This window comes from Pocillopora damicornis, chromosome 5 (assembly GCF_964200805.1).
Source record: "Pocillopora damicornis chromosome 5, jaPocDami1.2, whole genome shotgun sequence".
Taxonomy (NCBI): Eukaryota; Metazoa; Cnidaria; class Anthozoa; order Scleractinia; family Pocilloporidae; genus Pocillopora; species Pocillopora damicornis.
The window spans coordinates 21,760,940-21,783,704 of NC_142674.1; the positions used below are offsets into that span (position 1 = coordinate 21,760,940).

The following is a 22,765-nucleotide window of genomic DNA, read 5'->3' on the forward strand; positions in this document are numbered from 1 at the left end:
ACAAAGCATTAGAAGAAGCTCAGAACGAGCTGGAAGTTGGAGTTAGATGATTTTATTTAGTCACTCCATTTAGATTGTTTACATGTTATCTAAGTACAATAAACTAACATTTGAATGTCAAACAATGAAACAAGTCGCTTGGCATTTTGTCAAAATGGAAGAGGAAATCAATAACAAAGGGAAGGACATTTCTGCATCAACCTGCATAAGCCATTTCTTGTCGTTTGAAGTAGAATTCGCTTAATAACTTTTGTCCATTTCTTTGAATAGGTTAATTGAATGAGAGATATTTGAATGAGAGATATTTTCTGACTCTATAACTGCTAATGACGATCATTGGGAGCCGTTTCTTAGGATGTCACGCTACGCACTTCTTTCATTCGTTGCGCGACAGAGAATGTTTTGTCACATCTTGTCGTTTGAAGTAGTGTCCGCACCTATGTCTAATTCGCTCAACTTTTCCCATTTCCTTGGATAGAGTTATTACATGAGATATAAACCTCGATATTTTCAGATTTTATATCCTCTAGTTTCGTTGGTAGCCGTCACGCAACGCGCTCCTCTTGCATGTAATGCGACAGTTATGATGTTTTGTCATATATCGTTGGAGGCCAGGAAAAAGAAATTACCTTCCACTTTGGGAGATGGTGCTTTATTCTCTTTATCGAAAGCGTCCTCATCTTGAGATAATATTGATGAATTTTTTTCCACGATTGCAAACTTAACTAAAACAGCCTGTTTCAAAAAACCGGAACTTTCTTGAAACTGAGGAGGGCCGACCGAGGGGATTTTTTAACGGCTAAATTGTGGCCATTTTTCTGCTGCGGTTAACCCAGAATAACACAAAGTAACACACTGAGGGAAGGAAAGATTTTTAAAGTTCTTTTTCTTTTTCTGTAATTAAACGGTTAAAATTTGTCAATTTTTTACGTCTAACAGCTAGTTGTTTGACCGATCTACTGCTAACGGTTAACCTCATTGAGACCCTCGACTGGGTGACATGCAAGATGCGAAATAAAAACAGTTTTATAAGGTGGCATTCGCAATTTGAATTTAGAGTGCTGGTTTTTTGAGGAGTAAGGATCAAACTAGGAGAGACGGGCATGGGAAGAGCTTTGTCACAGATCCACTGGGCATTCCTGTTATGTTCAATCTAAAATGCTTAATTAAGTTAACGAAAAAAAAATGTATCATGCGAGATATTCGCCGACGTCAAGACGAGCAACGATAAATCTCCTTCCCTCTTTTAAGAACGTGAACCGGATCCGAAAAGTCAGTAAGCCCTGATATTTTGACTTCACCCCAGATCTAAAAAACTGCGACAACGTAAATGTTTTAGGGGGGCGTCTCTATTGACGATAGCATATATATTACAGTCATTTTCAAGAAAGAGCCATAGGAAAGGGGGAGGGGTGGGTCGAGGTTTCGTTTATCCACCCGGTCGGGAGTGTAAATGGCTGCGTGGTTTCATGGGTAGCATCACAGGACGGATTCTCAAGAATCTTAGAGCTACGATTTCAGAAGGTAAAGATATGAATATCCTTGCGTAATTGCTGGACTTAGGCTCCTTTCGTCTGCTTGGACTTTCTCTTCGTGCTCCATAACTCTACTCCATCTACCCACCTTACGGCGGTTTTTAGTAAATGCCATACAGGTGAATAGAGCTCTTCACGTGGGCTGATTGACTAATTTGGAATTAACAGTCGAACATGCATTAAGCGGTCGGTTGTAAAATTCCCGATATTTTTCCTCTTAAACATTCTCACTTTCAACGCTTTTCAGCGGTGGTCTCTATTTAGCGGTTGTGGTCATTCTTGACTGAGTCCCATCGGCCCGTTCGGGTTGTATGGAACGGTCACTTAGGGCTGAACCACTCGACTAAAACGACGAATTCTCTCTGAAGTAAAATTTAGTCCATGTTTGTCTCCCAAAATCAATGTTAGCATATAGATTTCAAATGTTCTCAACTCATCGTAGATTATCTTTCTTCTCAGGATTGTTTGTTTCTGACAAATATTACACAAGAAAACTACGCAAGTGATTTGGTGGATTATTACACCCATTTTGAAATCACTGGTGGTCCCTGTAATCTGATTAGCTCTCTAGTGATTGATGCGATTTATTCACGAATCGCACCATTGCAACTTTTGTTTCCAAAACTCTTACTTTTTCCCCCAAAAGATGGATGAATTTTCAGACCGGCTCAGTCAGGTACTGCATCAACAAAATATTTGAACTGACCAAGTCCTTCATTTGAGAATTTCAAAATGGATGTAATAAAGTGGTAATTGAACCTCGTGTCGTGCAATTTTGGTCTGAAATCATACTTGTGATTTCAAATCGAACTCGCGCTGCACGCTCGTTCGATTTTGAAATCACGCAAATGATTTCAACCCAAATTGCACTCCACTCAGTTCAATTACCATTATTAATTACCAAGAGTTCTAACTGTTAGAATTCTAATTTATTGTTATGTTTTTACGCTGCATCATCATGTTGTTGATTTATTCGATACATTTTTGAACTGAAAATAAGCTACACATTAAGATAAATGAGAAATTATGGTATAAAATGTTGTTTTCTTGTCTTTTTTTTGTTAACCTGTATTTAACGGTGATAACACTCAGTGATAACACTCAATCACGCGTTAAACGCGGTTGCTCAATTTAACTGTCCTGGTAAATTTATGAAAGATTGAAATGGATAGTTATAAGACAAAAAGAAGAGTTCCCTGATGTCATTACCCTCTGGAGTGTACACCGGTATTTTCGCAAGTTCCTGCCGAACACCCTAAAAGAAAAACAAATCGGTCATCACTGTTTCCGTTAGGCTATTGACCTATTATTTTCACAATCGTTATACTTGTTTTGCCCCAAATGATAGATTTTTTTTCCCTCGGGGTACTGTTCTCTAAATAATGTAGTAATAATCACATTCTTTGTACTGCTTCTTCCAGGTGCCAAAGATTTGGGATGCCAGTGATTTCTACTACGGTGCCAGCCGGGTCTCGGCTGGGATCCCCGCGCGAATTAAAACGAGCAAACCAAATTGAATGAAATCCGGTTTCGCCGGTAGTCCCACGATTCCAATATTTCACGTATCAAAAAATGGTCTATTGTTCCGGCTCAACTTCTCACATTAAATGTGGCAATACACACATCGAGAGTTCAAAATACGTTGTATCTCATTCAGACCACTTCTCTCCAGTACAGTACTTGCGCGTCTAAATCTCTCTTCGGAAACAATCTTAGCAAAAGTATTCAGTTCTCCTAACCAATCCATAAATAATTAGGGGTAAACAACTCATATTAACTATTGTTAAACAAAACGCTTCTTTTGTTGAACAAAGGAATGAACTTAATTTAACTGTCTCAGCACTTTATTTTACTTAAATGCGTTTAGACTGCTTTCGATCGCAAGAAACAAGTTTGGATACTACTCTTTACAGCAGAAATGGCCTTCGGTTTTTTTTTTAATCTTGTTACAAACAAAACACATTTGTCTAGTTTTAGCCGGATGCGAATGAATTACTTTAAGAACTGTCAGTAGTTTTTAGAACCGAATTCTAGCAATCATAAAATAAATACTGTCTAGGCTAAACAAGTTTACGCAGCCGGAGCGCGGGCAGCATCACTTTTCCGTTTGTTCCCCTTCAAGGACGCGGCATGCAACTAGGTGTGATTTTTTTTGTTGCATTAATAGAATAAAAAGTCTTCTTCGTGAATAAAACTCTCTCACTAAGCAATTTGAAACCGAATTCGAGATACAATGTTCATATTTTTTCTTAAGTTTACGTACGGAGAGCGCGCGCAATGCGCGAGTAACGCGCGAGTAACACTTAAAATCTCTGGAAGGATCATACAGAGTGATTACACAATAGGACTAATCAGTGGCTATTACAAAGCGGCATGCGAAAGAAACAAAACAAATTGTGGGAGGGAATTATTCACCTGCCATGGTTTCATGCTAATCTGGTTTACAGATTTAATGAAGGAACCGAAGAAGTTACAATTCATAGACCCAACGTTTCGACACTCCTGTCTAGTGCCTTCATCAGGGGTGATCTAAACGCTGCAACAAGAGGTTTTTTTATACGATCACTAATTTTTATCACGATCACTAAAGCTGCCTTTTTTCTGACGAGGTGTAAATAGGCGTCAGGAAGTTAGCCGTCATCATCACGATTTAAGGAAGCGTGGGCGGAGTTAACATGCCAAGCTTCCAAGCAAAGGCGTTGGTGGTAATGCCGATTAGTGGTGATAATTTTAGACTTATCCCGCCCAATTGCATTGTTACACGTGCGCTCCAATAAAGCTAAATTTTCTTTTTTGGAAAAGAAAACAGCTTTTTTGATGATATTTCAAACGTGTACCAAACTGACGTTTGGTCTGTCCGACGTATTCGTTGTCACAGTCGTTGCAAGGATTAGAATAAATAGCAAAAATATGCCCCAAAGTCTGGTTTTTTGAGGCAACTTCAACGTTGTGACTATTCAAAATTCTCTTGATGGGTTCCGTAACACCCTGAATGTAGGGAATAACAGCAAAACCAGTCGCTGGTTCCCTTTCATCAGGAGTGCTACTAGTTGTAACTGGTTTTTGGCAGTTACGGAGAAAAGTTTTTGTAAAGCCATTGGCCTTTAAACTAGAGACATATTTCCTCTCCTCAGCCTTCGAATTGAGTGAAGATGGTAGACAGTCAGCCCTCCTGAGTAAAGTTTTGGCTACAGACTTTTTATGGCAAATAGGGTGGTGAGAATCGAAAGCGAGGTATTTGTCGGTGTGGGTGAGTTTACGATAGACTTTTGTCTCTAAATTCTCACGAACCCCTCTCGACACATTTAAATCAAGAAAGGGCAAATGTATATCCTTTTCACGCTCAAGGGTAAATTGGATAGACGGCTCTACTGAATTAAAATGCGCTCCACATTAGTTCCGGATACCGCAGAAATAACACCATTTACCTTTTTACGCACACGAAGAATTTTAGTACGTGCGTCATTTGAATGCTTCCTTTCTTTGGTAGATAAATAACCTGAGAGCTGCGGATTCTTAATTCAATAGTCCGTCGAGCGAAAAAGTAAAAAACTGATGGTGGTCGGCACAGTCCCGCTCTCCAGTGTTCTTGTCGCACGAATGACTGCTCGTACCTAATGGTTTCTTATTTTCGCGGGACTTTCAAAAATTAAAATTTTTGCGATTTTCAAAAAATTCGCGTACTTTCAACGTTTTTGATATATTTTTAACCTCTCTCTGCGCACTTTTTTTAGTCAAATTGCAAATTCTTTTATCGGACAGTCTGTTATCATACTCGTGATAAACATATGGGACTCCAGCTTCGCGGTCGTCCGATTTTGTTATCACTCGTATGATTACAGACCGAACTGGACTTGACTCAATCCTATTACCATTACTTATCAAACACAGAAATCATTGTCTGACTTGCGTAGTGCGCGCAAGATTTGAACTGCTCTCATACTACGAAAGATAAATCTGAAAGCGGCGAAGTCGTGATTCGATAGTCCATCTTCACGATGTTGGAGTTCGCTAACTGTACCAAGCCGTCAGACAAGGGAGACTGAAATTGAAACACACTCAGTTTTCTTTGATTGATTCGAAAATGGCATATATAGTTCAGCAAACAAGACTTTGCAGGAGTAATTACAATGCTGTCGATATTTCCTTAAAAGCACATCAAAGCGTGCAAGCCCGCTCTGAGCTCTTCTTGTCTGGTTAATTACGGTATGTCAAGCCTTCGCGCAAAGTCTTTCGAAGTAGCCTGCAAGACAAGAATTCATTTTCTTTGTTCCTAGTATATTTTTTTAGTCCATGTCTTAATCAAGACTTGTATCGAAATATGAATAATTAGCACGTGTGAAAGAAATCGTTCTGATATTTGCCTTCGCCGAAACACCTGTGTGGTAAATGCTCGCAACTGTCTGCCAACTACGTATTCTCTCTTGCCGCTGGTTCTGTGTTCCTCAATTCCTAACTCACACCTCCCTTCCCAAATCTTTCGCCTGGTCACGGACCTCATTGATTGACAACATTTTTTGTCTCGTGCAACAACGTTTTACTTTTTTTTACTTCATAACTTTTTTAAATGCTCTGTAATAGCAGGGAATAATAATAATAACAATAATTATAATGATAACAATAATAATAATAATGATTATAATTATAATAGTAAAGATAATAATGATGATGATAATAATGACAGTAATAATAATGATAATAACAATAATAATAATGATAATAACAAAAATAATAATGGTAATAATAATGATAATAATAATAATAATCATGATAATAATAATCATAATCATGATAATGACGATAATAATTATAATAATCATGATAATAATAATAATGATTAAAACTCGCTTAAAACACCTGGGCAAACCGCAATATTTATTATTTTTTCTCTTTTCTTTTTTTCTTTCTAGGTATATACTTGGCTTTTGGCCAAACGTAAACTGCTTCCTATTTTTTTTGTATAGATTACTTTCTAATACTTGATATATTATCTTTAAAAAAAACCATCAAAGTCAAATGTACCAAAGAAAATTAATTAATATATAGAATCCATTGTCGTTTACAGAGAAATAGATTTACAAAAAAATAATCTTCAGTTGCATTAATGCTATCATTTGCCTCTCCAGATAACATAATTCCCATTCCGAAGCCAGCAATAGAAATCCACATTTTTTTTTGTTTTTTCGATAAGTACTTAGTGCGCTTCCTTGCTCACTCCTCTACCACAATCTACGTGCTTAATAAAACGTAGCCCAGAATTTAGAGCAGTTTCCATTAGAGGAGTAACATTTTGACTAAAACGAACAAACAAACAAACTGAAACAACAAAAACAAAACAACAAAAAAAGCAACAACAACAACAACACCCAGATACAGACTGCATCATACTGTAGTAACTAATGAGGGAACCCCCCCTACATTTTGTGATCTTCATCCCAAACCATAGCAGATCTCCGGCAAAGAGAACCACATCGAGCTAACAGTATTCTTCCTGCTGAGTTAGTCTCAAAGTTTTACATTGGAACGTCAAATTAAAGTTGACGCTTCCAAGAGTCACAACAGACGCCGTGAAATGGCGGCCTTGGCGGCGGAACTTGACAAGAGATGGGTTGCGAAGGAGAGTCACGGCCAGGAACCAGCGGTTGACAGCCTTCTGAGACATGCGCGCCTAACAGGGCTCCCAACTTAAAGCTGAAAGACAAAGAGAGAAGAACGGCGATGTAAGCTGCGTTTGAGATGTTTGGACGAGACCTGGAGGGACTTCGTCGAGTATTTCAAGTTAATTACCCTTCAAAAAGTTAGTTCATGACAGCAAAGGAATCATAGCAATAGATAAAATAGACCAAAAGAAATTATTGATGCTCCAGCCGTAAATAAAACCTAGAATAAAATCGCAAATTTAACCATCAAATATTCATTGCTACACACTTTTTAACATCCAAAGCGTGACCGCACCTATAACAAAATCGAAACGAAAAGGAAAAGGGGAAAACTTTAACACATCGAGAGTTTCCTGGAAAAAATCCCATGGATTGTGAACATGTCTACACTTGATTGGCCATGAAAAAAAGTGTGTTCTCAAAATAGCTTTCTGTCGATATTGCTTTCACAACTTCTCGCCGATAAACTGCGAAGCTAAGACGGATGCTAAGGTTTCTTTAGAGGAAATGAAAGAATAGCTGAGAGAGATAAGAAGCCGAGTGCATAGTTGTTCCCAGTGCCGCTCGTCTTTTCGTATACGGCGGGTCTAAGAAGAGGGAATGAATCGTGTACATTTATATTTGCGGCGCGACCCTTTTCACCCGCGCAACTTTTAAGGAACAATAAAGCCAGTAGCGTTAGTAATTAAGAATCAGAGTTCTCCACAACTTTATGACAACATTTTATCACGCTGAAAAATAACTTCCAAATATTATTAGTTATCATTTAAACTTCTATTTGACACAATCACATCAGCCAAAACTTTAACTTACAGCTTTGAAATAGAAGACAATTTCAAGAACGTATGAGGAAAGCAAGTTTAACTTTGCTTGAATATTGGCCCATGTTAAGAGATTAGTGTATCCGGCGCTCACTGGAAGACTTTCTTTGAACATTAAGAACATATCTACGGCGTCAATGAATGACAGTCAGAGATATGGTCCAACTGATCAATATCGTTATTTCCTCAACTGCAGAGGGCTTTGTTTTCCTCGTTCCGGATATATGCAAACTGAAGACGAAAGAAGTGATACAACATTAAAACAAGAGGGCTACTAAAAGGTTTTATAATACTAAAATATCTAAACGATGCAAGACAAGAGGAAAGCAACTAAGTACGATTTGAAAAGAGTTAGTAAATATATCGTTGCTGATTGTTGCACCTTGCACATTGGCAATTTTCACTCTTCCATTTTTCAATTTCCTCTTTTGCATCTGGCGTTGATCCAATTTGGTCCACTTCGACCATAAAGTCCTCTATGTATTACATTCCAACAGTCGTTCAGAACAGCTTGGGTTGGATTCGATTATGAATGTAGCTTTCCAACTTTCGTTACGTTGAAGCCGATCTCGCCAGCGAGATCACGAATGGCGTAATGGATCACGCTTAACTATCAGCTGTCTCCACACTCTGAATGATAAACTGCCAATGACGTTGTTGGCTTTGAAAAACTGTGAACCTAGTTTTGAGATCAGATAAAGAACCTAAAGATAAACCTTTATAGAATGAGCAATGAATTCTTTGTGATATAAATTACTGAGCTTCCAGATATGGTATAGTAACGTTGACCTTGCCATTCAGTTAATTGTTATTGAATAGTGAGGGAGAAACACAGCGGGCTCATATAATACTGGTTACGAAGACCTTCTGGATTAACTATCAAGATACCGACATGCAGGAAAATGAAAATAACAAACTAATTCATTTCCAGCGAAAATTTGACTTTGGTTCAAATGATTATCACTAGATAAGCAACTGGTTATCTCAGAGATCATGAGCAAACCTGTCTCGTCTGTTGTTTCTCCACATGCTTGTCCAGAAATGTTCAAATCTTTTACGTTGACCTGACTCTCTTCAACTGGATGAATAGTTTCCAAAACTAGATGCACCAATAAAAGAGAGACAAACTTAACCATTTCTCTAATTATGATAAAATAAGGAGTCAGACTACCGATGCTTCCTTTAGTTTTACGTGACTAAATCACAAGAACTCTAATAATAAGTCAAGGCAACACGTTTGGTCCGTACCAGGCATAAAGAAGAATACATGGTCGATACCTATGTGCATGGGAACTCGGCACCTAAAATATGAACCGGGCCGAAAAACAAGGTTGGCGTAAATCGCAAATTATGGACGACTTGTTCACTTGGCTATGTGCCAGTCGTAAAGGAATAAACTTGGTTTATTCTTCCATCTTGGAGTTATTTGAGTAACTGAATGCTGCAGACTGACATGAGTGGGGTGATGGTGGAACCCTAAACGATCGGTAGGAATCCTTTTTAATTACCACTCTCGATAAGGAGCATAACTAGCTGAAAGTTTTTATAACTCTCACTCTATTTAGTATTAAATTCAGATTAAGAGCTTCTTTAATTTGCTGATTATGATGAGAAGGACATGGGTGGGTAAAGAACATCTACAGCATATGAATAGAGTACGAATGAAGAACTTGGTCAGCTAGAGCCAGGGCTCATTGAGGGAGACAAGTTGAAGGAACTGGTCTCTGCGAAAAGTTGCTCAGTCCGCATCACCTCCAAAACAGGATCAAAGCCATCACGACAATTTGCATCTTTAGACTTTGGTCACATTTTGTATGATTACCTTCTTTTACGACACAATCTCGTCGCTGAAATCAGTTGCATGAACCCAAATCAAACTAGTTGTAATTCACGCGACTGATCAGAATGGTAAACTTGTGTCTCAAAGACAGGGAATGACACAAATTTTATCATGTCGCACGCGGCGAATTGTCGTCGCAACTTCTCCCCGCGAAGTGTCAGGACTTGTTTTTGAAGTTGTACACAAACGGAGCAGCCTGACGCACAGACCAGTCGTTTAGTCAATTGACTACTTGGGGTTGGCAAGCAGTGAGGGAGGAACATAGTCGGCCCCTAAGCCATGGATGACTATGACCATGTCAATTGACTACCTCGGTGGTAACAGGAAGCCACAAAAGAAGCATGGTCGGCCTATTAGCCAAAAAGAAAGGACATTATTGAGTGGGTGGGTTTTGGAAGCCGTAAACGTGGAGACGCAGGGTGGATAACCAGTCATTCTGTCACAGTGAGAGAAGAACGTAGTCGGCCTTTGAGTCATATGTAATTTAACCGAGCGGGTTGCAAGTGATTTTCTAATACTTTCAAAACATACTTGCGATCCTGCCGATCACAGGGCGAAAGGGAAATAGAAATTCAAATTCTAATAGGCAATACTTCAATACCTTCATAGGTTACCCTATATTTCGTAATCTCATACTCTTTGAATCAGCTTCTTAAAACAGATCACCATCGTATCTAACACTATCTATCGTTTGTCGAAAAGTCGAAGTCAACTATGATGAGGGGGTGGGTGAGAGGGGAGGGTGGGTTATGTTCGGGGAAAGGAAAACACAAGACATTTTATGTAGGAAGTCAATATCCTCCTCGTCTTTACGCCAAAAGATTCATCTTGATGAAAATCATCCCATCAAGTGAAAACCTTTTTATTCTCATTTGGCCTTTTGTAGACATTAGTGTAACCAGCTTCACTAGAAGGCCTTCTTCGAACATTAAGAACATATCCACGGCGTCAATGAATGACAGTCAGAGTTACAGTCGAACTAATGAAGATCGTTACTTCCTCGATTGCAGAGATTTTTGTTTTTGATATCCCTGTTCCATGAGGAAACTGAAGACGAAAGAAGTGAAACTGTATTTTGAAAAAAGGGGCAAAGATGAGGTTTGGTCATACAGAAATATGTTCCATAATATGAGGCAAGAGTAATGAAACTGAGTACAATATACTAGAAAGAGTTTAGTAAACAAATCGACCCAGTTAATTGTGGCACCTTGCACATTGGCAATTTGCCCTTATCCACCTTTCAACGTCTCGTTTCGCATCGTCTCTACCAATTTCTTCTAGTTTAACCATTAGGTCATCTATGGTTGAATTCATGCAGCCTTTCAGAACTGCTTGCGTTGGACTAGGCATCGCCTGAAACTTGAAAATTCTCTTCACATCAAAGCCCATCTTGTCGGCGAGGTCACGAAAATCACCTGTCAACGGACGCAATGGATCTAGCTTAATCATCAGTTCTCTCCACACGCTGAATGGTAACATGGCGATGACGTTTTTGGCTTTGCAAAGCTGTGAAGCTAGTTTGTAGATCAGATAAAGAAAACACATCTTTACAGAATGAGCAATGATTTCTTTGAGATATAAATCATAAACTCTTTTACTCTACAGCGAAGCTGCTAGTGACGATAAAATGACATTTAAGTGGACAGCTGCCTATTCGGAAATGACAAGTGGGAGAGAATTGCGGAGGATATCCAGGGCGTAAAATTGCGCCTAACACAGGCGCCAATGCGACTAAATTTTTCACTTTGGCGACCAAATCCTGAAATGTAGTAACCAAATTGGCGACCAGAATGCTTCATCATAACCATACCTAGAGATATAGTGAATGAAAAAGATTTGCAAAGACAAATCCGCGGCAAACTTTCTCGTTAAGTTCGTTTCCAAAACGCAGCACATGCGTCTAGATCGAAAACTAGACGCCATCTTGGATTTAGGTGAGTTTATTGTTGTATATCATCCAACATAGTGTCCACTTTGTAGAACTTTGTTGAACTTAATTTTGGAGGGTTTATCTAGAACTCTCATAGCGTAAAAAAGGGTTTTTTTGTCTCTAAAAATGGCGACCAACGTTTTTTGAATTGGCTACCACTTTGAAAAATTTAGAAGCCAAGTGGCTGTCAGAAAAAAAAAAATTTACGCCCTGATATCCTGACCTAAGGAATTTTTTAAAGCTATTTATGAGCGAAGGTCGAAGATAGTTCACCCCTACTATATCTGTGATCAAGACCCTCTGGATTAATTCCGCTGATATCTACATGTAGAGAAAGAGAGTTTATCAACCAATACAGACATTTGGATGAAGAGACAATTAATAAATGCAATCGCATCGGGCCAAGTAGAATTAGGAATTAATATCATAAGTGCTTAAATTGCCCAAGTCATGAAAGGACGATCGCGAGGGCTCAATAGACCTTATTTGCGCTCAGGTCACGTGGTCTGTATTAGGTGAACAATCTCAACAAGTATATATGTGTTATTGATAAAGTTTGAAGTCAACATGGCTGGATATTGGCTGATCTCTTTTTCCACGTTTTTACCGAGACAAAGTCGAGGTCCATAAAAGCGAAAAAAAAAAGATTTATTAAATTAAAAGGATTTAGTATGGAGCAAAAAGATTTCGCCTTATTAAGAGTCAATAATGATATGCTCAAAGTCCAAATAGACGACAACCGCTTTCTATATAGCTGCAGTCAAAGCTAGATATAAGGTCGCATGGCTGCGAGTAGCAGACGTTGGTTGACTGAAGATGTTTTGTCAAAATTTTCCCACTATGTTGTGTTTCAATAAAACTTTTATTTGAGACTCACTGCATCCAATTTTGAGAAAGTTACAAAAAGAAAAAAACCCTTCCTCTGAATATTTATTGAGGGCTGTCACTGAGCATCCATGGTGTGACTGTTGTCTATCTCTCAGGTTCTCATAATTAAAATGTTGAGGTGATCAGCCCTTTAATCAGACACATTGGAAGGATAACATTTTCCAAATTTAATAAAAGATTATTTTGATCATGTAGGCTTTGGTCTTTTTGGCATAATCATGAATGAAAAAGCTAAGAAGCCCTTAAATTCATCATTGTAGAGAAACATTCACGACTACATGTCTACTAGGAGAGAGAGGAGATTATCCAAAGAGGTTTTTGCACCTTCCACTTACCTTTGTTAAAGCCTTAAGGTAAAATAGCACACTGGCTAAGTGTGGGCCTGATTCGGCAAGGCCTGCCTTGCATCCCATCCAAACAATGAGGGCAGTTTATTATCCCTTCCTTAGCAATAATAATCCAAATGTGAACCAAGATATCGCTCGTGCGCTGCGAGTGCCGCACTTTTGCCAACACCACGAACTTGTTTGCGATGATATGTCCTTCAGCGTTGTAAATAAAGCCCGACACCATTTGATTGTTGGCCTCGAGACTGCGGAAGGCTTTAAATTGTTTCTGCGTGTAAAAGCTTGTCTCAATAACCAAATAGCAAAGCAAATCTATGGATTCCACCTGAGGTAAGCAACCAGGCTCCAATGGTTTCCTATCTATCAAAACAGCATCGATTCCAATAGTGGAGGTCTTCTTTAGATAGCCCTCTGTGACTTTTAGAGACAATGGAATTTGGACGACATGGTTTGGATCAGACATTGGATCAATAAATTGGATCAATCAAGCAATCAAAGATGGCGACTTACACGCGTTGGTATGCGCTGCTACTTTTCGCTCTCTTCACTCTTGGAGTATTCGGTTCTGGTCTCGCATACTTATCTCCCACCAAATATATATGTGCTGGACCTAAGGACATGGGTAATGTTTCTACCCAGCTTCAGTTCTTTGGTTCTTTGAGCTCATGTCTGCATCGTCAAAATTACATGCGAAGAAGCAAGAAGGCATACCTCGGACGGCGTGCTTTGTACTATAGTAACAGTACTGCTACGACTCAGCTATTACTTTTGAAGCTATCTGGAAACGTGGAGTCTAATCCCGGCCCTCAAGGGCCTCAAAGAAGTTTTAATAATTCTTCTAAAACACTTTGTAGTAATTGTGCTAAAACCATGAGAAGGAACCAAAATGGCGTCCGCTGCTCGTCTTGCCCGGCAGTATTCCACATCAAATGTACGAAAATGAGCAAGAACGAGCTGTCCTGCTATCGGAGAGAAGGGATCTGGTATTGCTTTTCTTGTACGATGCCTCAGTTTTCTGACAGCTTCTTTGATGATCTCTCACCTTCGGCGGTATGTGATTCAAGCTCCACTGGCGAGGTCTTTGAGATTGCGGAGGAACATTCAGGAGACACTGTTGACTGGTTTTTTAGGAACGTCAATGGTTACTACAAATCCAATCTGAAAATAGGTCATTTGAACATCAACTCTTTACAAAATAAGCTTGACGAGGTCAAGAATATTCTTAACAAGTGCCTATTTGACATTTTCTTTATTTCGGAGACAAAACTCGATGGTACAACCTCAGATAGTTTTCTCCAACAACCGGGATATCACACTATTCGACGTGATCGCAAGAAAGGAGCTGGTGGCTTGATAGCTTTTGTACGGGAAGATATTCCTGTCTGTCGACGACGTAATCTGGAGCCCGAATCAGTCGAATCATTATGTCTTGATGTCATGGATTCTAAAAAGGCTCGCTTTATTGTGTGTGCGTGCTACAGATCACCTAAATTCTGTAAAATTACTGATTTCTTGTCGTCGCTTACATCAGCTATTGAACTTATGTATACAAGCCGTCAGGAAATATTATTGATTGGTGATTTTAATATCGACTTGCTTGTTGGGGAGCACGGTGTTGTTGCTGAGGATAACTCACTCATGGACCTTTGTGATAGGTTCTGTTTGCAAAACCAAATTAGTGAACCGACAAGGGTGACTGAAAAAACAAAGTCTTTACTCGATGTCATTCTCGCTAGCCATCCGGAACGATATGCAACTTGTGGTAATTTGCATATGGGTCTCAGTGATCACGATCTTATCTATGCGGTGCGAAAGAATAAATTACCTAGGGCTAAGGCACGTGAAATTGAATACAGAAGTATGCGACAATTTGACTTAGAAAAATTTTTAAATGACCTAAAAACTATTCCCTGGAGTTCCGCTTACATTTATGACGACGTTGATGATCTATGGCACCATTGGGATCAATTGTACACTGAAGTGTTGGACAAACACGCACCAATAAAGAAAAAACGGGTCAGAGGTGATCAGTTGCCATGGATAACTCCATTAATTCAACGCGAAATCTCGCGTCGTAATCGACTGTTTAAGAAACATGCAAAGAGCCCAACAACAACCTCTTGGGAGGAATTCAAGAAACAGAGAAACAAGGTCACATCCCTGAAACGAAAAGGGTTGAAGGCGTTCTGCATGGAGGCATCGTCAAACACTAAACATCATGGTGAGTTTTGGAATAAGTTAAGACCTTTGTTGCCAAGCAAAGAAAAGAAGCAATCAAAGATAATTCTGATTGAGAATGAGCGTGTAATTACCGATTCATTAATGGTGGCTGAAATGTTTAACAACTACTTTTGCGAGGTGTCCAGGAGTGATGGTGACAGTAAGGAAATGGTTGAGTTTGTTGATCATCCTAGCGTTAAAGTCATTGCTGAGAAAACTTGTGATGATGTTTTTGACCTCGTCCCAGTTGATGTTGGCTACATAAGGAAAATTTTGGATTCTCTTGACCCTCGCAAGGCTGTTGGGTGCGATAAGATATCTCAGAGGCTACTTCGTTTATCCTCACCTGTTATTGCCGAGCCGGTTACCCGTTTAATCAATTATTTTATCACCAACCGTCAATGGCCAATAGTTTGGAAAAGCAGCGACGTTGTTCCTGTTTTCAAGAAGGAAAGTATGACGGATAAGACCTGCTATCGTCCAGTCTCTGTTCTGACTTCCTTATCGAAATTATATGAGAAGGTATTGTTCGATCAAATCTATGAAGCCTTTCATTGGCGACTCTCACCGAACCTGTCTGGCTTTCTCAAGGGTCACTCGTGTTGCACGGCCTTATTGAAATTGACTGAAGATTGGAGAGCCTGTCTTGACAGAAGAGAAGCTGTTGCAGCGGTGGCTATCGACCTAAGTAAAGCTTTTGACTCTGTTTGTCACCCGCTTCTCCTAGCTAAATTAAAGGCATATGGTTTTACGCATGATGCGCTGGAAACTATGACCGCTTACCTTACTGGACGAAGACAGAGAGTCAAACTTGACGGTGTACATTCTTCGTGGAGAACCGTTAAAACTGGTGTACCACAGGGGTCCCTGTTGGGCCCTCTCCTATTTAATTTGTATGTTAATGATCTTAATTACTTTATTACTAGTACGTCCTTGAGGCTATATGCTGACGACACTACTCATTACGCCTCTGATGTCTCACCAACAGTATTGCAGTATATAATTAACTCTGATCTGAGCGTTCTATCGAGATGGTTCTCAATGAATTTTTCACAGATTAATGCCGCCAAAACGCAAGCTATCGCTATTGGCCCGTCTTCATACCAGTATGATTTCCATCTTAATGATTCTAATGTCCATACAAAGGACACACTCAAAATCCTTGGGGTGGTCCTAGATAGCAAATTAACATTTAAAGCGCACATAAAGCAACAGCTGAATAAGGGATGCGCAAAGGCTTCGGCTTTGCGGAGAATGCGTAAGTTTATTTCAAAGGACGTGTTAGTTCGTTTATATAAGGCCTATGTCCTCCCTCATCTTGAGTACTGCAGTCCCCTTTTACTGGGAGTAGGTAACGCGGAGACTACAAAAATAGAGACAACTAATTACTTTATATTAAGAACTATATTAGGCTTCTCGAAGTCTGTGTCATACGACTTCCTCCTCAAGTTGGCCGACATTAAGTCTTTGGAGAATCGTAGACAATTCCAATCGTTGGTTATGTTATATAAGTGCTTGTATGATAAGGGGGCTCCTTATATAAGTGATTTTTTTCATTTTAGAAATGTACCGTATAGTTTACGCGGGCTCAGTACAAGGCTAGATTTACCTCCTTTTAATCTTGAGTTTTTACATCGGTCTTTTTCATTTTTAGCTAGTAAACTTTGGAATGCGCTACCCCCTAGACTCAGAGAATCTCAAGATATTGCTTCATTTAAGCATTCTCTTAAAGCCCACATGGCTTAATGGTAGTGATTGTAAATATCGTTATTGTTAATATTGTTAATATTGTAACTTCTAATTGATAGCTCATGTCCATGATTTTCGATCCTGTTTTTAGTCTTTTAATAGATTTACTTATTATTTGTATTCTTACAGAAATTATGCTTTATTTCTAATTGTACATACACGTACACGTTTTAACGAGAACTTCTGTACTCCTAGGTGTCACGTGTTTAAATAAAGGATTGATTGATTGATTGAGACGAAGGAATAGCAATTTTTTCGGTGCACGCCATAGATTTTTTTTAAAATCGTAAAATGAATAGAGTTGTAAATTTGGACCATGTTTGCATATAAATAATAGCCGAAACATGTGACTCAAATCTGCACCAACATGGCGGAGATTAATTCTGTGGCATCACGTGAAAACGATCTGAACAGACATCGTGACGTACGCGGCGGCGAATAAGGTCTATTTCTGCAACTTCTGTAAATGCAAGTGATATTAATCCTTAACTATACCGGGAAACATGCGATTACTTGTTTATGAAGTAAAGGGCAAAATCACTTCTTATTCAGATGGTCAACATGGCACACTGTTGTGCAATTTCGTAGGAAGCCATGTTCAGTTAGCGTCGATGAACTGTAAAACGCACGAATCAGCTGATTGAAATTTTATCGTTGTACAACAAGTTAAGCCGTTGTTATGGTTTTTTTAAACGTTTAAAAGTTGCATTGAAAGGTTCAAACGCTACTCAGAGTCAACAGGAGGCTGAAGTATCTTCATGAAAAATAATTTATGTGTCGTTACAGCGACTGAAATCGTACACAGGTTGGCTTGAGGTACATGAGGCAGCAAATGTTGGACAATTTTGTGGTAATAGCTGACTCATTGCAGCTCTTGGCTTGTGAACGACTCCTAACATTATTTGTTGTTCTCGCTCGTCTCCTGAGTCAAAATCTTAGGTTGATGTGTGCCTGTAATATTATTCATTTTGCACTTCGGAACTTTTCAGCTTCGTCACCACAGTTTTCCTAGCGCTATATTGATCATCTTTTCTGAAAACGATCTCAGGCGGTGACCTCTTTTTCATTTTCTGAACTCGGCATAAAATTTCAACAGTGTTTTGTCAAGAGTTTCGCGGTTGCACACCTCTAGATTTTTTTCCTGCTCTCCTTGATTTGCCTACTTCACGAAAACGGTTTTCAGTATTCTGTTCATTTTCGGTGGTTTGTCTCGTTTCTTCAATAAATGCATCATTCACTGCTTCTAAAGGAGACACTTTCGTTTCTAAAACAACCAGAAACAATATAATTTTTTCGCTGTTGCCAAAAGACCTAAGAATCAATCAACTTCGAGTAATTATACCCGGGGTAATCATCAAAGTTAACGATAAATGCCCACTGTCCCAGTCAATCAGAATTTCGTTATTTTGCCCTCTACATTATAAGTTATGATAATCTCACAGATCATGAGCAAACCTTTTTCTTCCAAGGCCTCTCCATTCGCTTGTCCAGGGAGTGCGAGTTCGTATTGAACCTCTGACAACAAACCATCTTCAAGAAGGTGGACAACCTCTTCAGCAAGATGCACAATCTGTGTGACTGGAAGTATAAATAAAAAAGGGACGCCTTAGAGTAGAGGGTGTACAGCGATACACTCAGTCATTTCTTTAGATAATTTTAAAATATTGAGAGAGAGAATGTAGGTGGTTCCCTAAGGCTTGAGTGACTGAAATTAAATTAAGGTAGTTATAGCAGGTCAAGGAAATTAAATTTGGCCAGTAACAGGCAGTAAGAGAGATATGTAATTGAAACTCGGAACACCGCCATAAGGAGGGCATTCACTTTTCTTTCAGAAGAAGGGCCTCACCGTAAATTTCAATGAGATGGACATAGGTGAGCAATGACAAAGGAGCATAGAACGAGTGAAGAACGTCGATAGTCAGACCTCATTTAGGGACAAGTCTGATAAAAGTCGGCTGAAGAGACAATGAATTTCTCAACTGTTCCAAAGTCATGTCATTGCCACTTCTACTCGCGAAGTTTATAGGTAGCTGCACTCACGGAGCACTCTGACGTATAGACCACTCGTTTTGTCAATTGACTACTTGGGGTTAGCAAGCAGTGAGGGAGGAACATAGTCGGCCCCTAAGCCCTGAATGACTATGACCTTGTCAATTGATTGTCTCAGTGGTATCAGGAGGAATAAAAGAAGCGTAGTCAGCCTCTTACGCCAAATCGCAAGCGTACCAAGTTCACGTCTCGAGGAAAAGGAAAAGATTAATTCGTAACAGCATCACATTTTGTATGACGCGGTGCTAAGTTACGCGAGGAACCGTTGAGAATTTCGACCGTTGTCATTCCGATTGGCAATTTTTCATCCAAAGTTCACGATTTAAGATCATCCCAACCTGGAAAATGCCTCTATTCCAAAACTCCTTGCGCATTACACTGAAAACGAGCGTTTTCCACCAGCGTTTCCAAGTTCGCTTCCTTCTACCTCTGTTTTGATGTCAAGATCGGACACGGCCGCGGAAGAAGCTTGGGTCCTAGGTAAATTTTCTCTCGATCGTATATGTAGTGATGTAATGATGCAAGGTAAGCGACGTGGGTGGTAACCGCCTCCGCTTGGACTACGGTCGAAAATCGTAGTGTGTAGCCTTAATTCTGTCTTATAACAGGAATAACAGTGATAGCAAAGCAAGTCTAAAACGCGGGCAGAGAACACCAGAAATCACAACGGACACTCAAAGAATGAGAAAGTTTCATCAATCTTTAGTATAAAACATTCATGTTTTTGAACATTTAGCGTCGTAAATCGACCATATTTCTTTCCCTACAGTATGGTCTACTATTTCTTATATCGCGTTCAAATTCCCAAAGGCTCCTCGCGTAACTTTACACCTCGTCACGCAGCGCGTGACGCGTTCACGAATTAATCTTTTACTTTTTCTCGAGACGTGAGCCTGGGACGCCTGTGGCTGAACAAGAAGGATATGAATGAGTGGGTGAGATTTGGAAACAGTTAAAATGGAGAAGCAGGGCGAAGAAGCCAGTCATTCTGTCAATGCATACTTGAGGGGAGGGGGTGGGGGCGCATTGGGGTCTATTAGAAACCGCAAAACCGTACAAAAAATAATAGCAAACCCCCCAAAAAATTCGATCAAAACTTAAACCTGCATGAAATACTCGCCGCCCTTCCGCTCATAGTAAAAAAAGGGGCACGATCCACAACTTGGGGTCCTCGAGCTTCTTCCGTTGCCAGCGCGTGAGGCGCATTGAAAGCCATATTTTGCCAACCGATCGACTTGAGTGCTCCACACTGCAAGGCCAAATCTTGAGCGCTATTTGAGACGCGTGACCTCCTAAGGATCCTTGCGATATTCTAACTTTGCAAAGCTATTTTGGTGATATTTGGTTTGTCACGCATTCCTCTCAATAACATTTTCGTTTCGCGTCGCTATTCGAGTTCAGAAGGTGACATGTCCATCTCACTAAAATACATACCTATTATTTCGTACGCCTCCATTTTGAAGAAACGATATAAGCCCGTTAAAGAACGTTAAGCCTTGAAAACGGAAGTCTACAGTCGGCATCTCACTAAAAGAGCACTTTGCAAAAGAGAAACTAACCACCATCTCCGCAAAAATGATTTGTGCATTGTGAGCATTGCTTTATATAGCCCAGAGGTCGTCACATAATTTTTGACTTGGCGAAAAGTGATTTGCCGACGTTGAGTATGCTCCTTACATCAAAGAAAACTACGCCACCACTCGAGGTCAAACCAAATTTAGAACGCTTGATGTAATTTTCCGAGAACTAGAGTCACCGCTACGATTTCCCGCCAAAACTCTCCAGTTAATGATGTGCTTTGCATATAATTAATTGTCATATTATGTAACGAAACTTTCCGTGACATAGCGGCGGAATCTATGTCAATCATTGAGGAACGCAATCATGAAACAAAAACTAAAGCAGAGTACTTCAATAGGCTATCTTCGTACCTTTCCTTCCACACTCGTTTCGTACTTGGGCCGCCATTGTGGGAAAACGGTTAAAGAACGTTACGCTATGGTAATAAAAGTCCACAGTCTGTCTTTTTCATGAGAAATTCACTAGCATAAGACAACCTCACCTTCCACCATCTTCACAAAAGTGATTTAAGGATCGTGAATATTACCTTAATAAAACCCAAAGGTCATCAGCTCTCTTTGACGTGGCAAACAGTGATTTGCCAATGCTAGAACACGTGCCTTAGTGAAAGAGAAAGAAAGTAAACCACACCACTGCAATGGCCAATCATAGCAAATGTCAATACCATTCAAGGTCGAGCCCACTTTAGAGCACGTGATGTGATTTTCCGAGAAGTACAAGAACCACGAGGGCGTCATGTGGGATGTCACTTTAGAAAGAAAAACACGTGTCCCCAAAATCAGTTTGTTATTTAGCAAGCTTAAACGACAGAAATCGCCAGAAACTACGACGGACACACAGGACGTAAGTAAGTTTTACTGATTTCACGAGTAAAATGTTAATATTTCGAAATATTTATCGTTGTAAATTGACCATATTTCGTTCCTAAACGGTTCCTCACGTAACTTTTTACACAGAATCACACAAACGCGTGACGTTTTATGAATTGATCTTGGCTTTTTCTCCAGACGTGAGCTTGGGCCACCTTTGTAGTAGCAAGCATTTCCTTCATTTTTTCATACAATAAAATGCTGGAATTTATATTTTTATGTCTCTTTCGCTTTGTGCTAGAAAATTTTAGACTTTTTTCTGTGAGTACATCAGCTCATCAAAACTCTCTTTCTTACCTCCGCATACTTAATTAAGGCTGTACCAAATAGTTTTGTCTTTTTATTATTTTGTGAGCTCAATGCCTTTGTAGTCAGGTATCTATCTCGCGATGCAATCATTGTAGTTTGGGTCGCCTGAAGGGTTTCCACTCATGACGAACAAACAGGATTTCTACCGAGAGTTAACCGTGTATCATTCATGTGCTGTTGGTTGCGCGTTAAAATTTTGTATTTGCCGTAAAACATACTACCGAACTGCCGCTCGCTGTACGAAGGCACCACAGAAATTTAGACTCCTCCAGAAGATGTACCAGATGCTTCCGCTTGATATGAAACATTTGGTAGTCTCCTACTCTTTAGATCAGTCTCCTAAATTAGATCACCGAGGTATTGAGCGCGATTTAACTTATGTAGTAAAAATTCGAAGCCAAACATCATGAAAATCTCGCAGAGAAAATTTAAATTTTTTTTGGTGTTGTCGTTATTTTCCCGCGTGACTTTCGATTTCTAATCAGAAGCAACAGCTAAAGCTTATCACAAATTACACCCTCCAGAAAAAAGTGGATAAATTCAGTCGGTATGTGCCCTGACATCAAATTAATAGCCATGCGAACAAATTTGTTTGGCTTCGCTGTATCGTAAATCATGTTCGAAGCCCGTTGGGTGGTTAATCTTCGGAAATGGGAAGGCAGGAAACCCCACCTTATTTTGCTTAGAGAACACCTCTTAAAATGTTGTTCTACGTCACAAAATTACCAAGCAACTTTTCAGACTTCGAGCGAATGGTTTACGCTGTTTACTGCTTATGTGCTGTAACAGTTTATATACGTGTCTTTGTGGTACTACAAATAAAACTCTCGACCGATATGAAGTTTGGAAAACTTAGCTTACAATTTTGACACAACTACAATTAGCTCAACTCTTAACTCAACAAATTGGGTTTTTCAACTGAATTGATGTGAATTGGCCACTTTAGTGAGATTATAAAGCTGCCGTT

General features: G+C 39.5%; 2 protein-coding genes across 4 annotated transcripts; one reads left to right on the forward strand and one right to left on the reverse strand.

Annotated features, from left to right (window-relative positions):
- Window positions 1-6,391: 6,391 nt before the first annotated feature.
- On the reverse strand, window positions 6,392-21,126 carry LOC149045963 (myeloid differentiation primary response protein MyD88-A-like). Of its 3 annotated transcripts, XM_089206703.1 has the most exons (6): window positions 20,971-21,126; window positions 18,446-18,568; window positions 9,020-9,115; window positions 8,399-8,695; window positions 8,009-8,247; window positions 6,392-7,226 (listed from the first exon to the last, which is right to left on the reverse strand). In XM_089206703.1, the coding sequence occupies exons 1-4, from the start codon at window positions 21,005-21,007 to the stop codon at window positions 8,598-8,600; spliced, it is 354 nt and encodes a 117-aa protein (XP_089062829.1). In that variant the 5' UTR covers window positions 21,008-21,126; the 3' UTR covers window positions 6,392-7,226; window positions 8,009-8,247; window positions 8,399-8,597. The 3 variants fall into 3 exon arrangements, with proteins under 3 accessions (XP_089062829.1, XP_089062828.1, XP_089062830.1); XM_089206702.1 differs by lacking the exons at window positions 6,392-7,226; window positions 8,009-8,247; window positions 8,399-8,695; window positions 9,020-9,115 and adding an exon at window positions 9,138-11,370 and having other exon boundaries at window positions 20,971-21,123; XM_089206704.1 differs by lacking the exons at window positions 6,392-7,226; window positions 8,009-8,247; window positions 8,399-8,695; window positions 9,020-9,115 and adding an exon at window positions 11,230-11,666 and having other exon boundaries at window positions 20,971-21,121.
- Window positions 13,523-17,042, forward strand: LOC149045964 (uncharacterized). Its single transcript, XM_089206681.1, has one exon. The coding sequence runs from the start codon at window positions 13,640-13,642 to the stop codon at window positions 16,985-16,987; it is 3,348 nt and encodes a 1,115-aa protein (XP_089062807.1). The 5' UTR covers window positions 13,523-13,639; the 3' UTR covers window positions 16,988-17,042.
- Window positions 21,127-22,765: the final 1,639 nt, after the last annotated feature.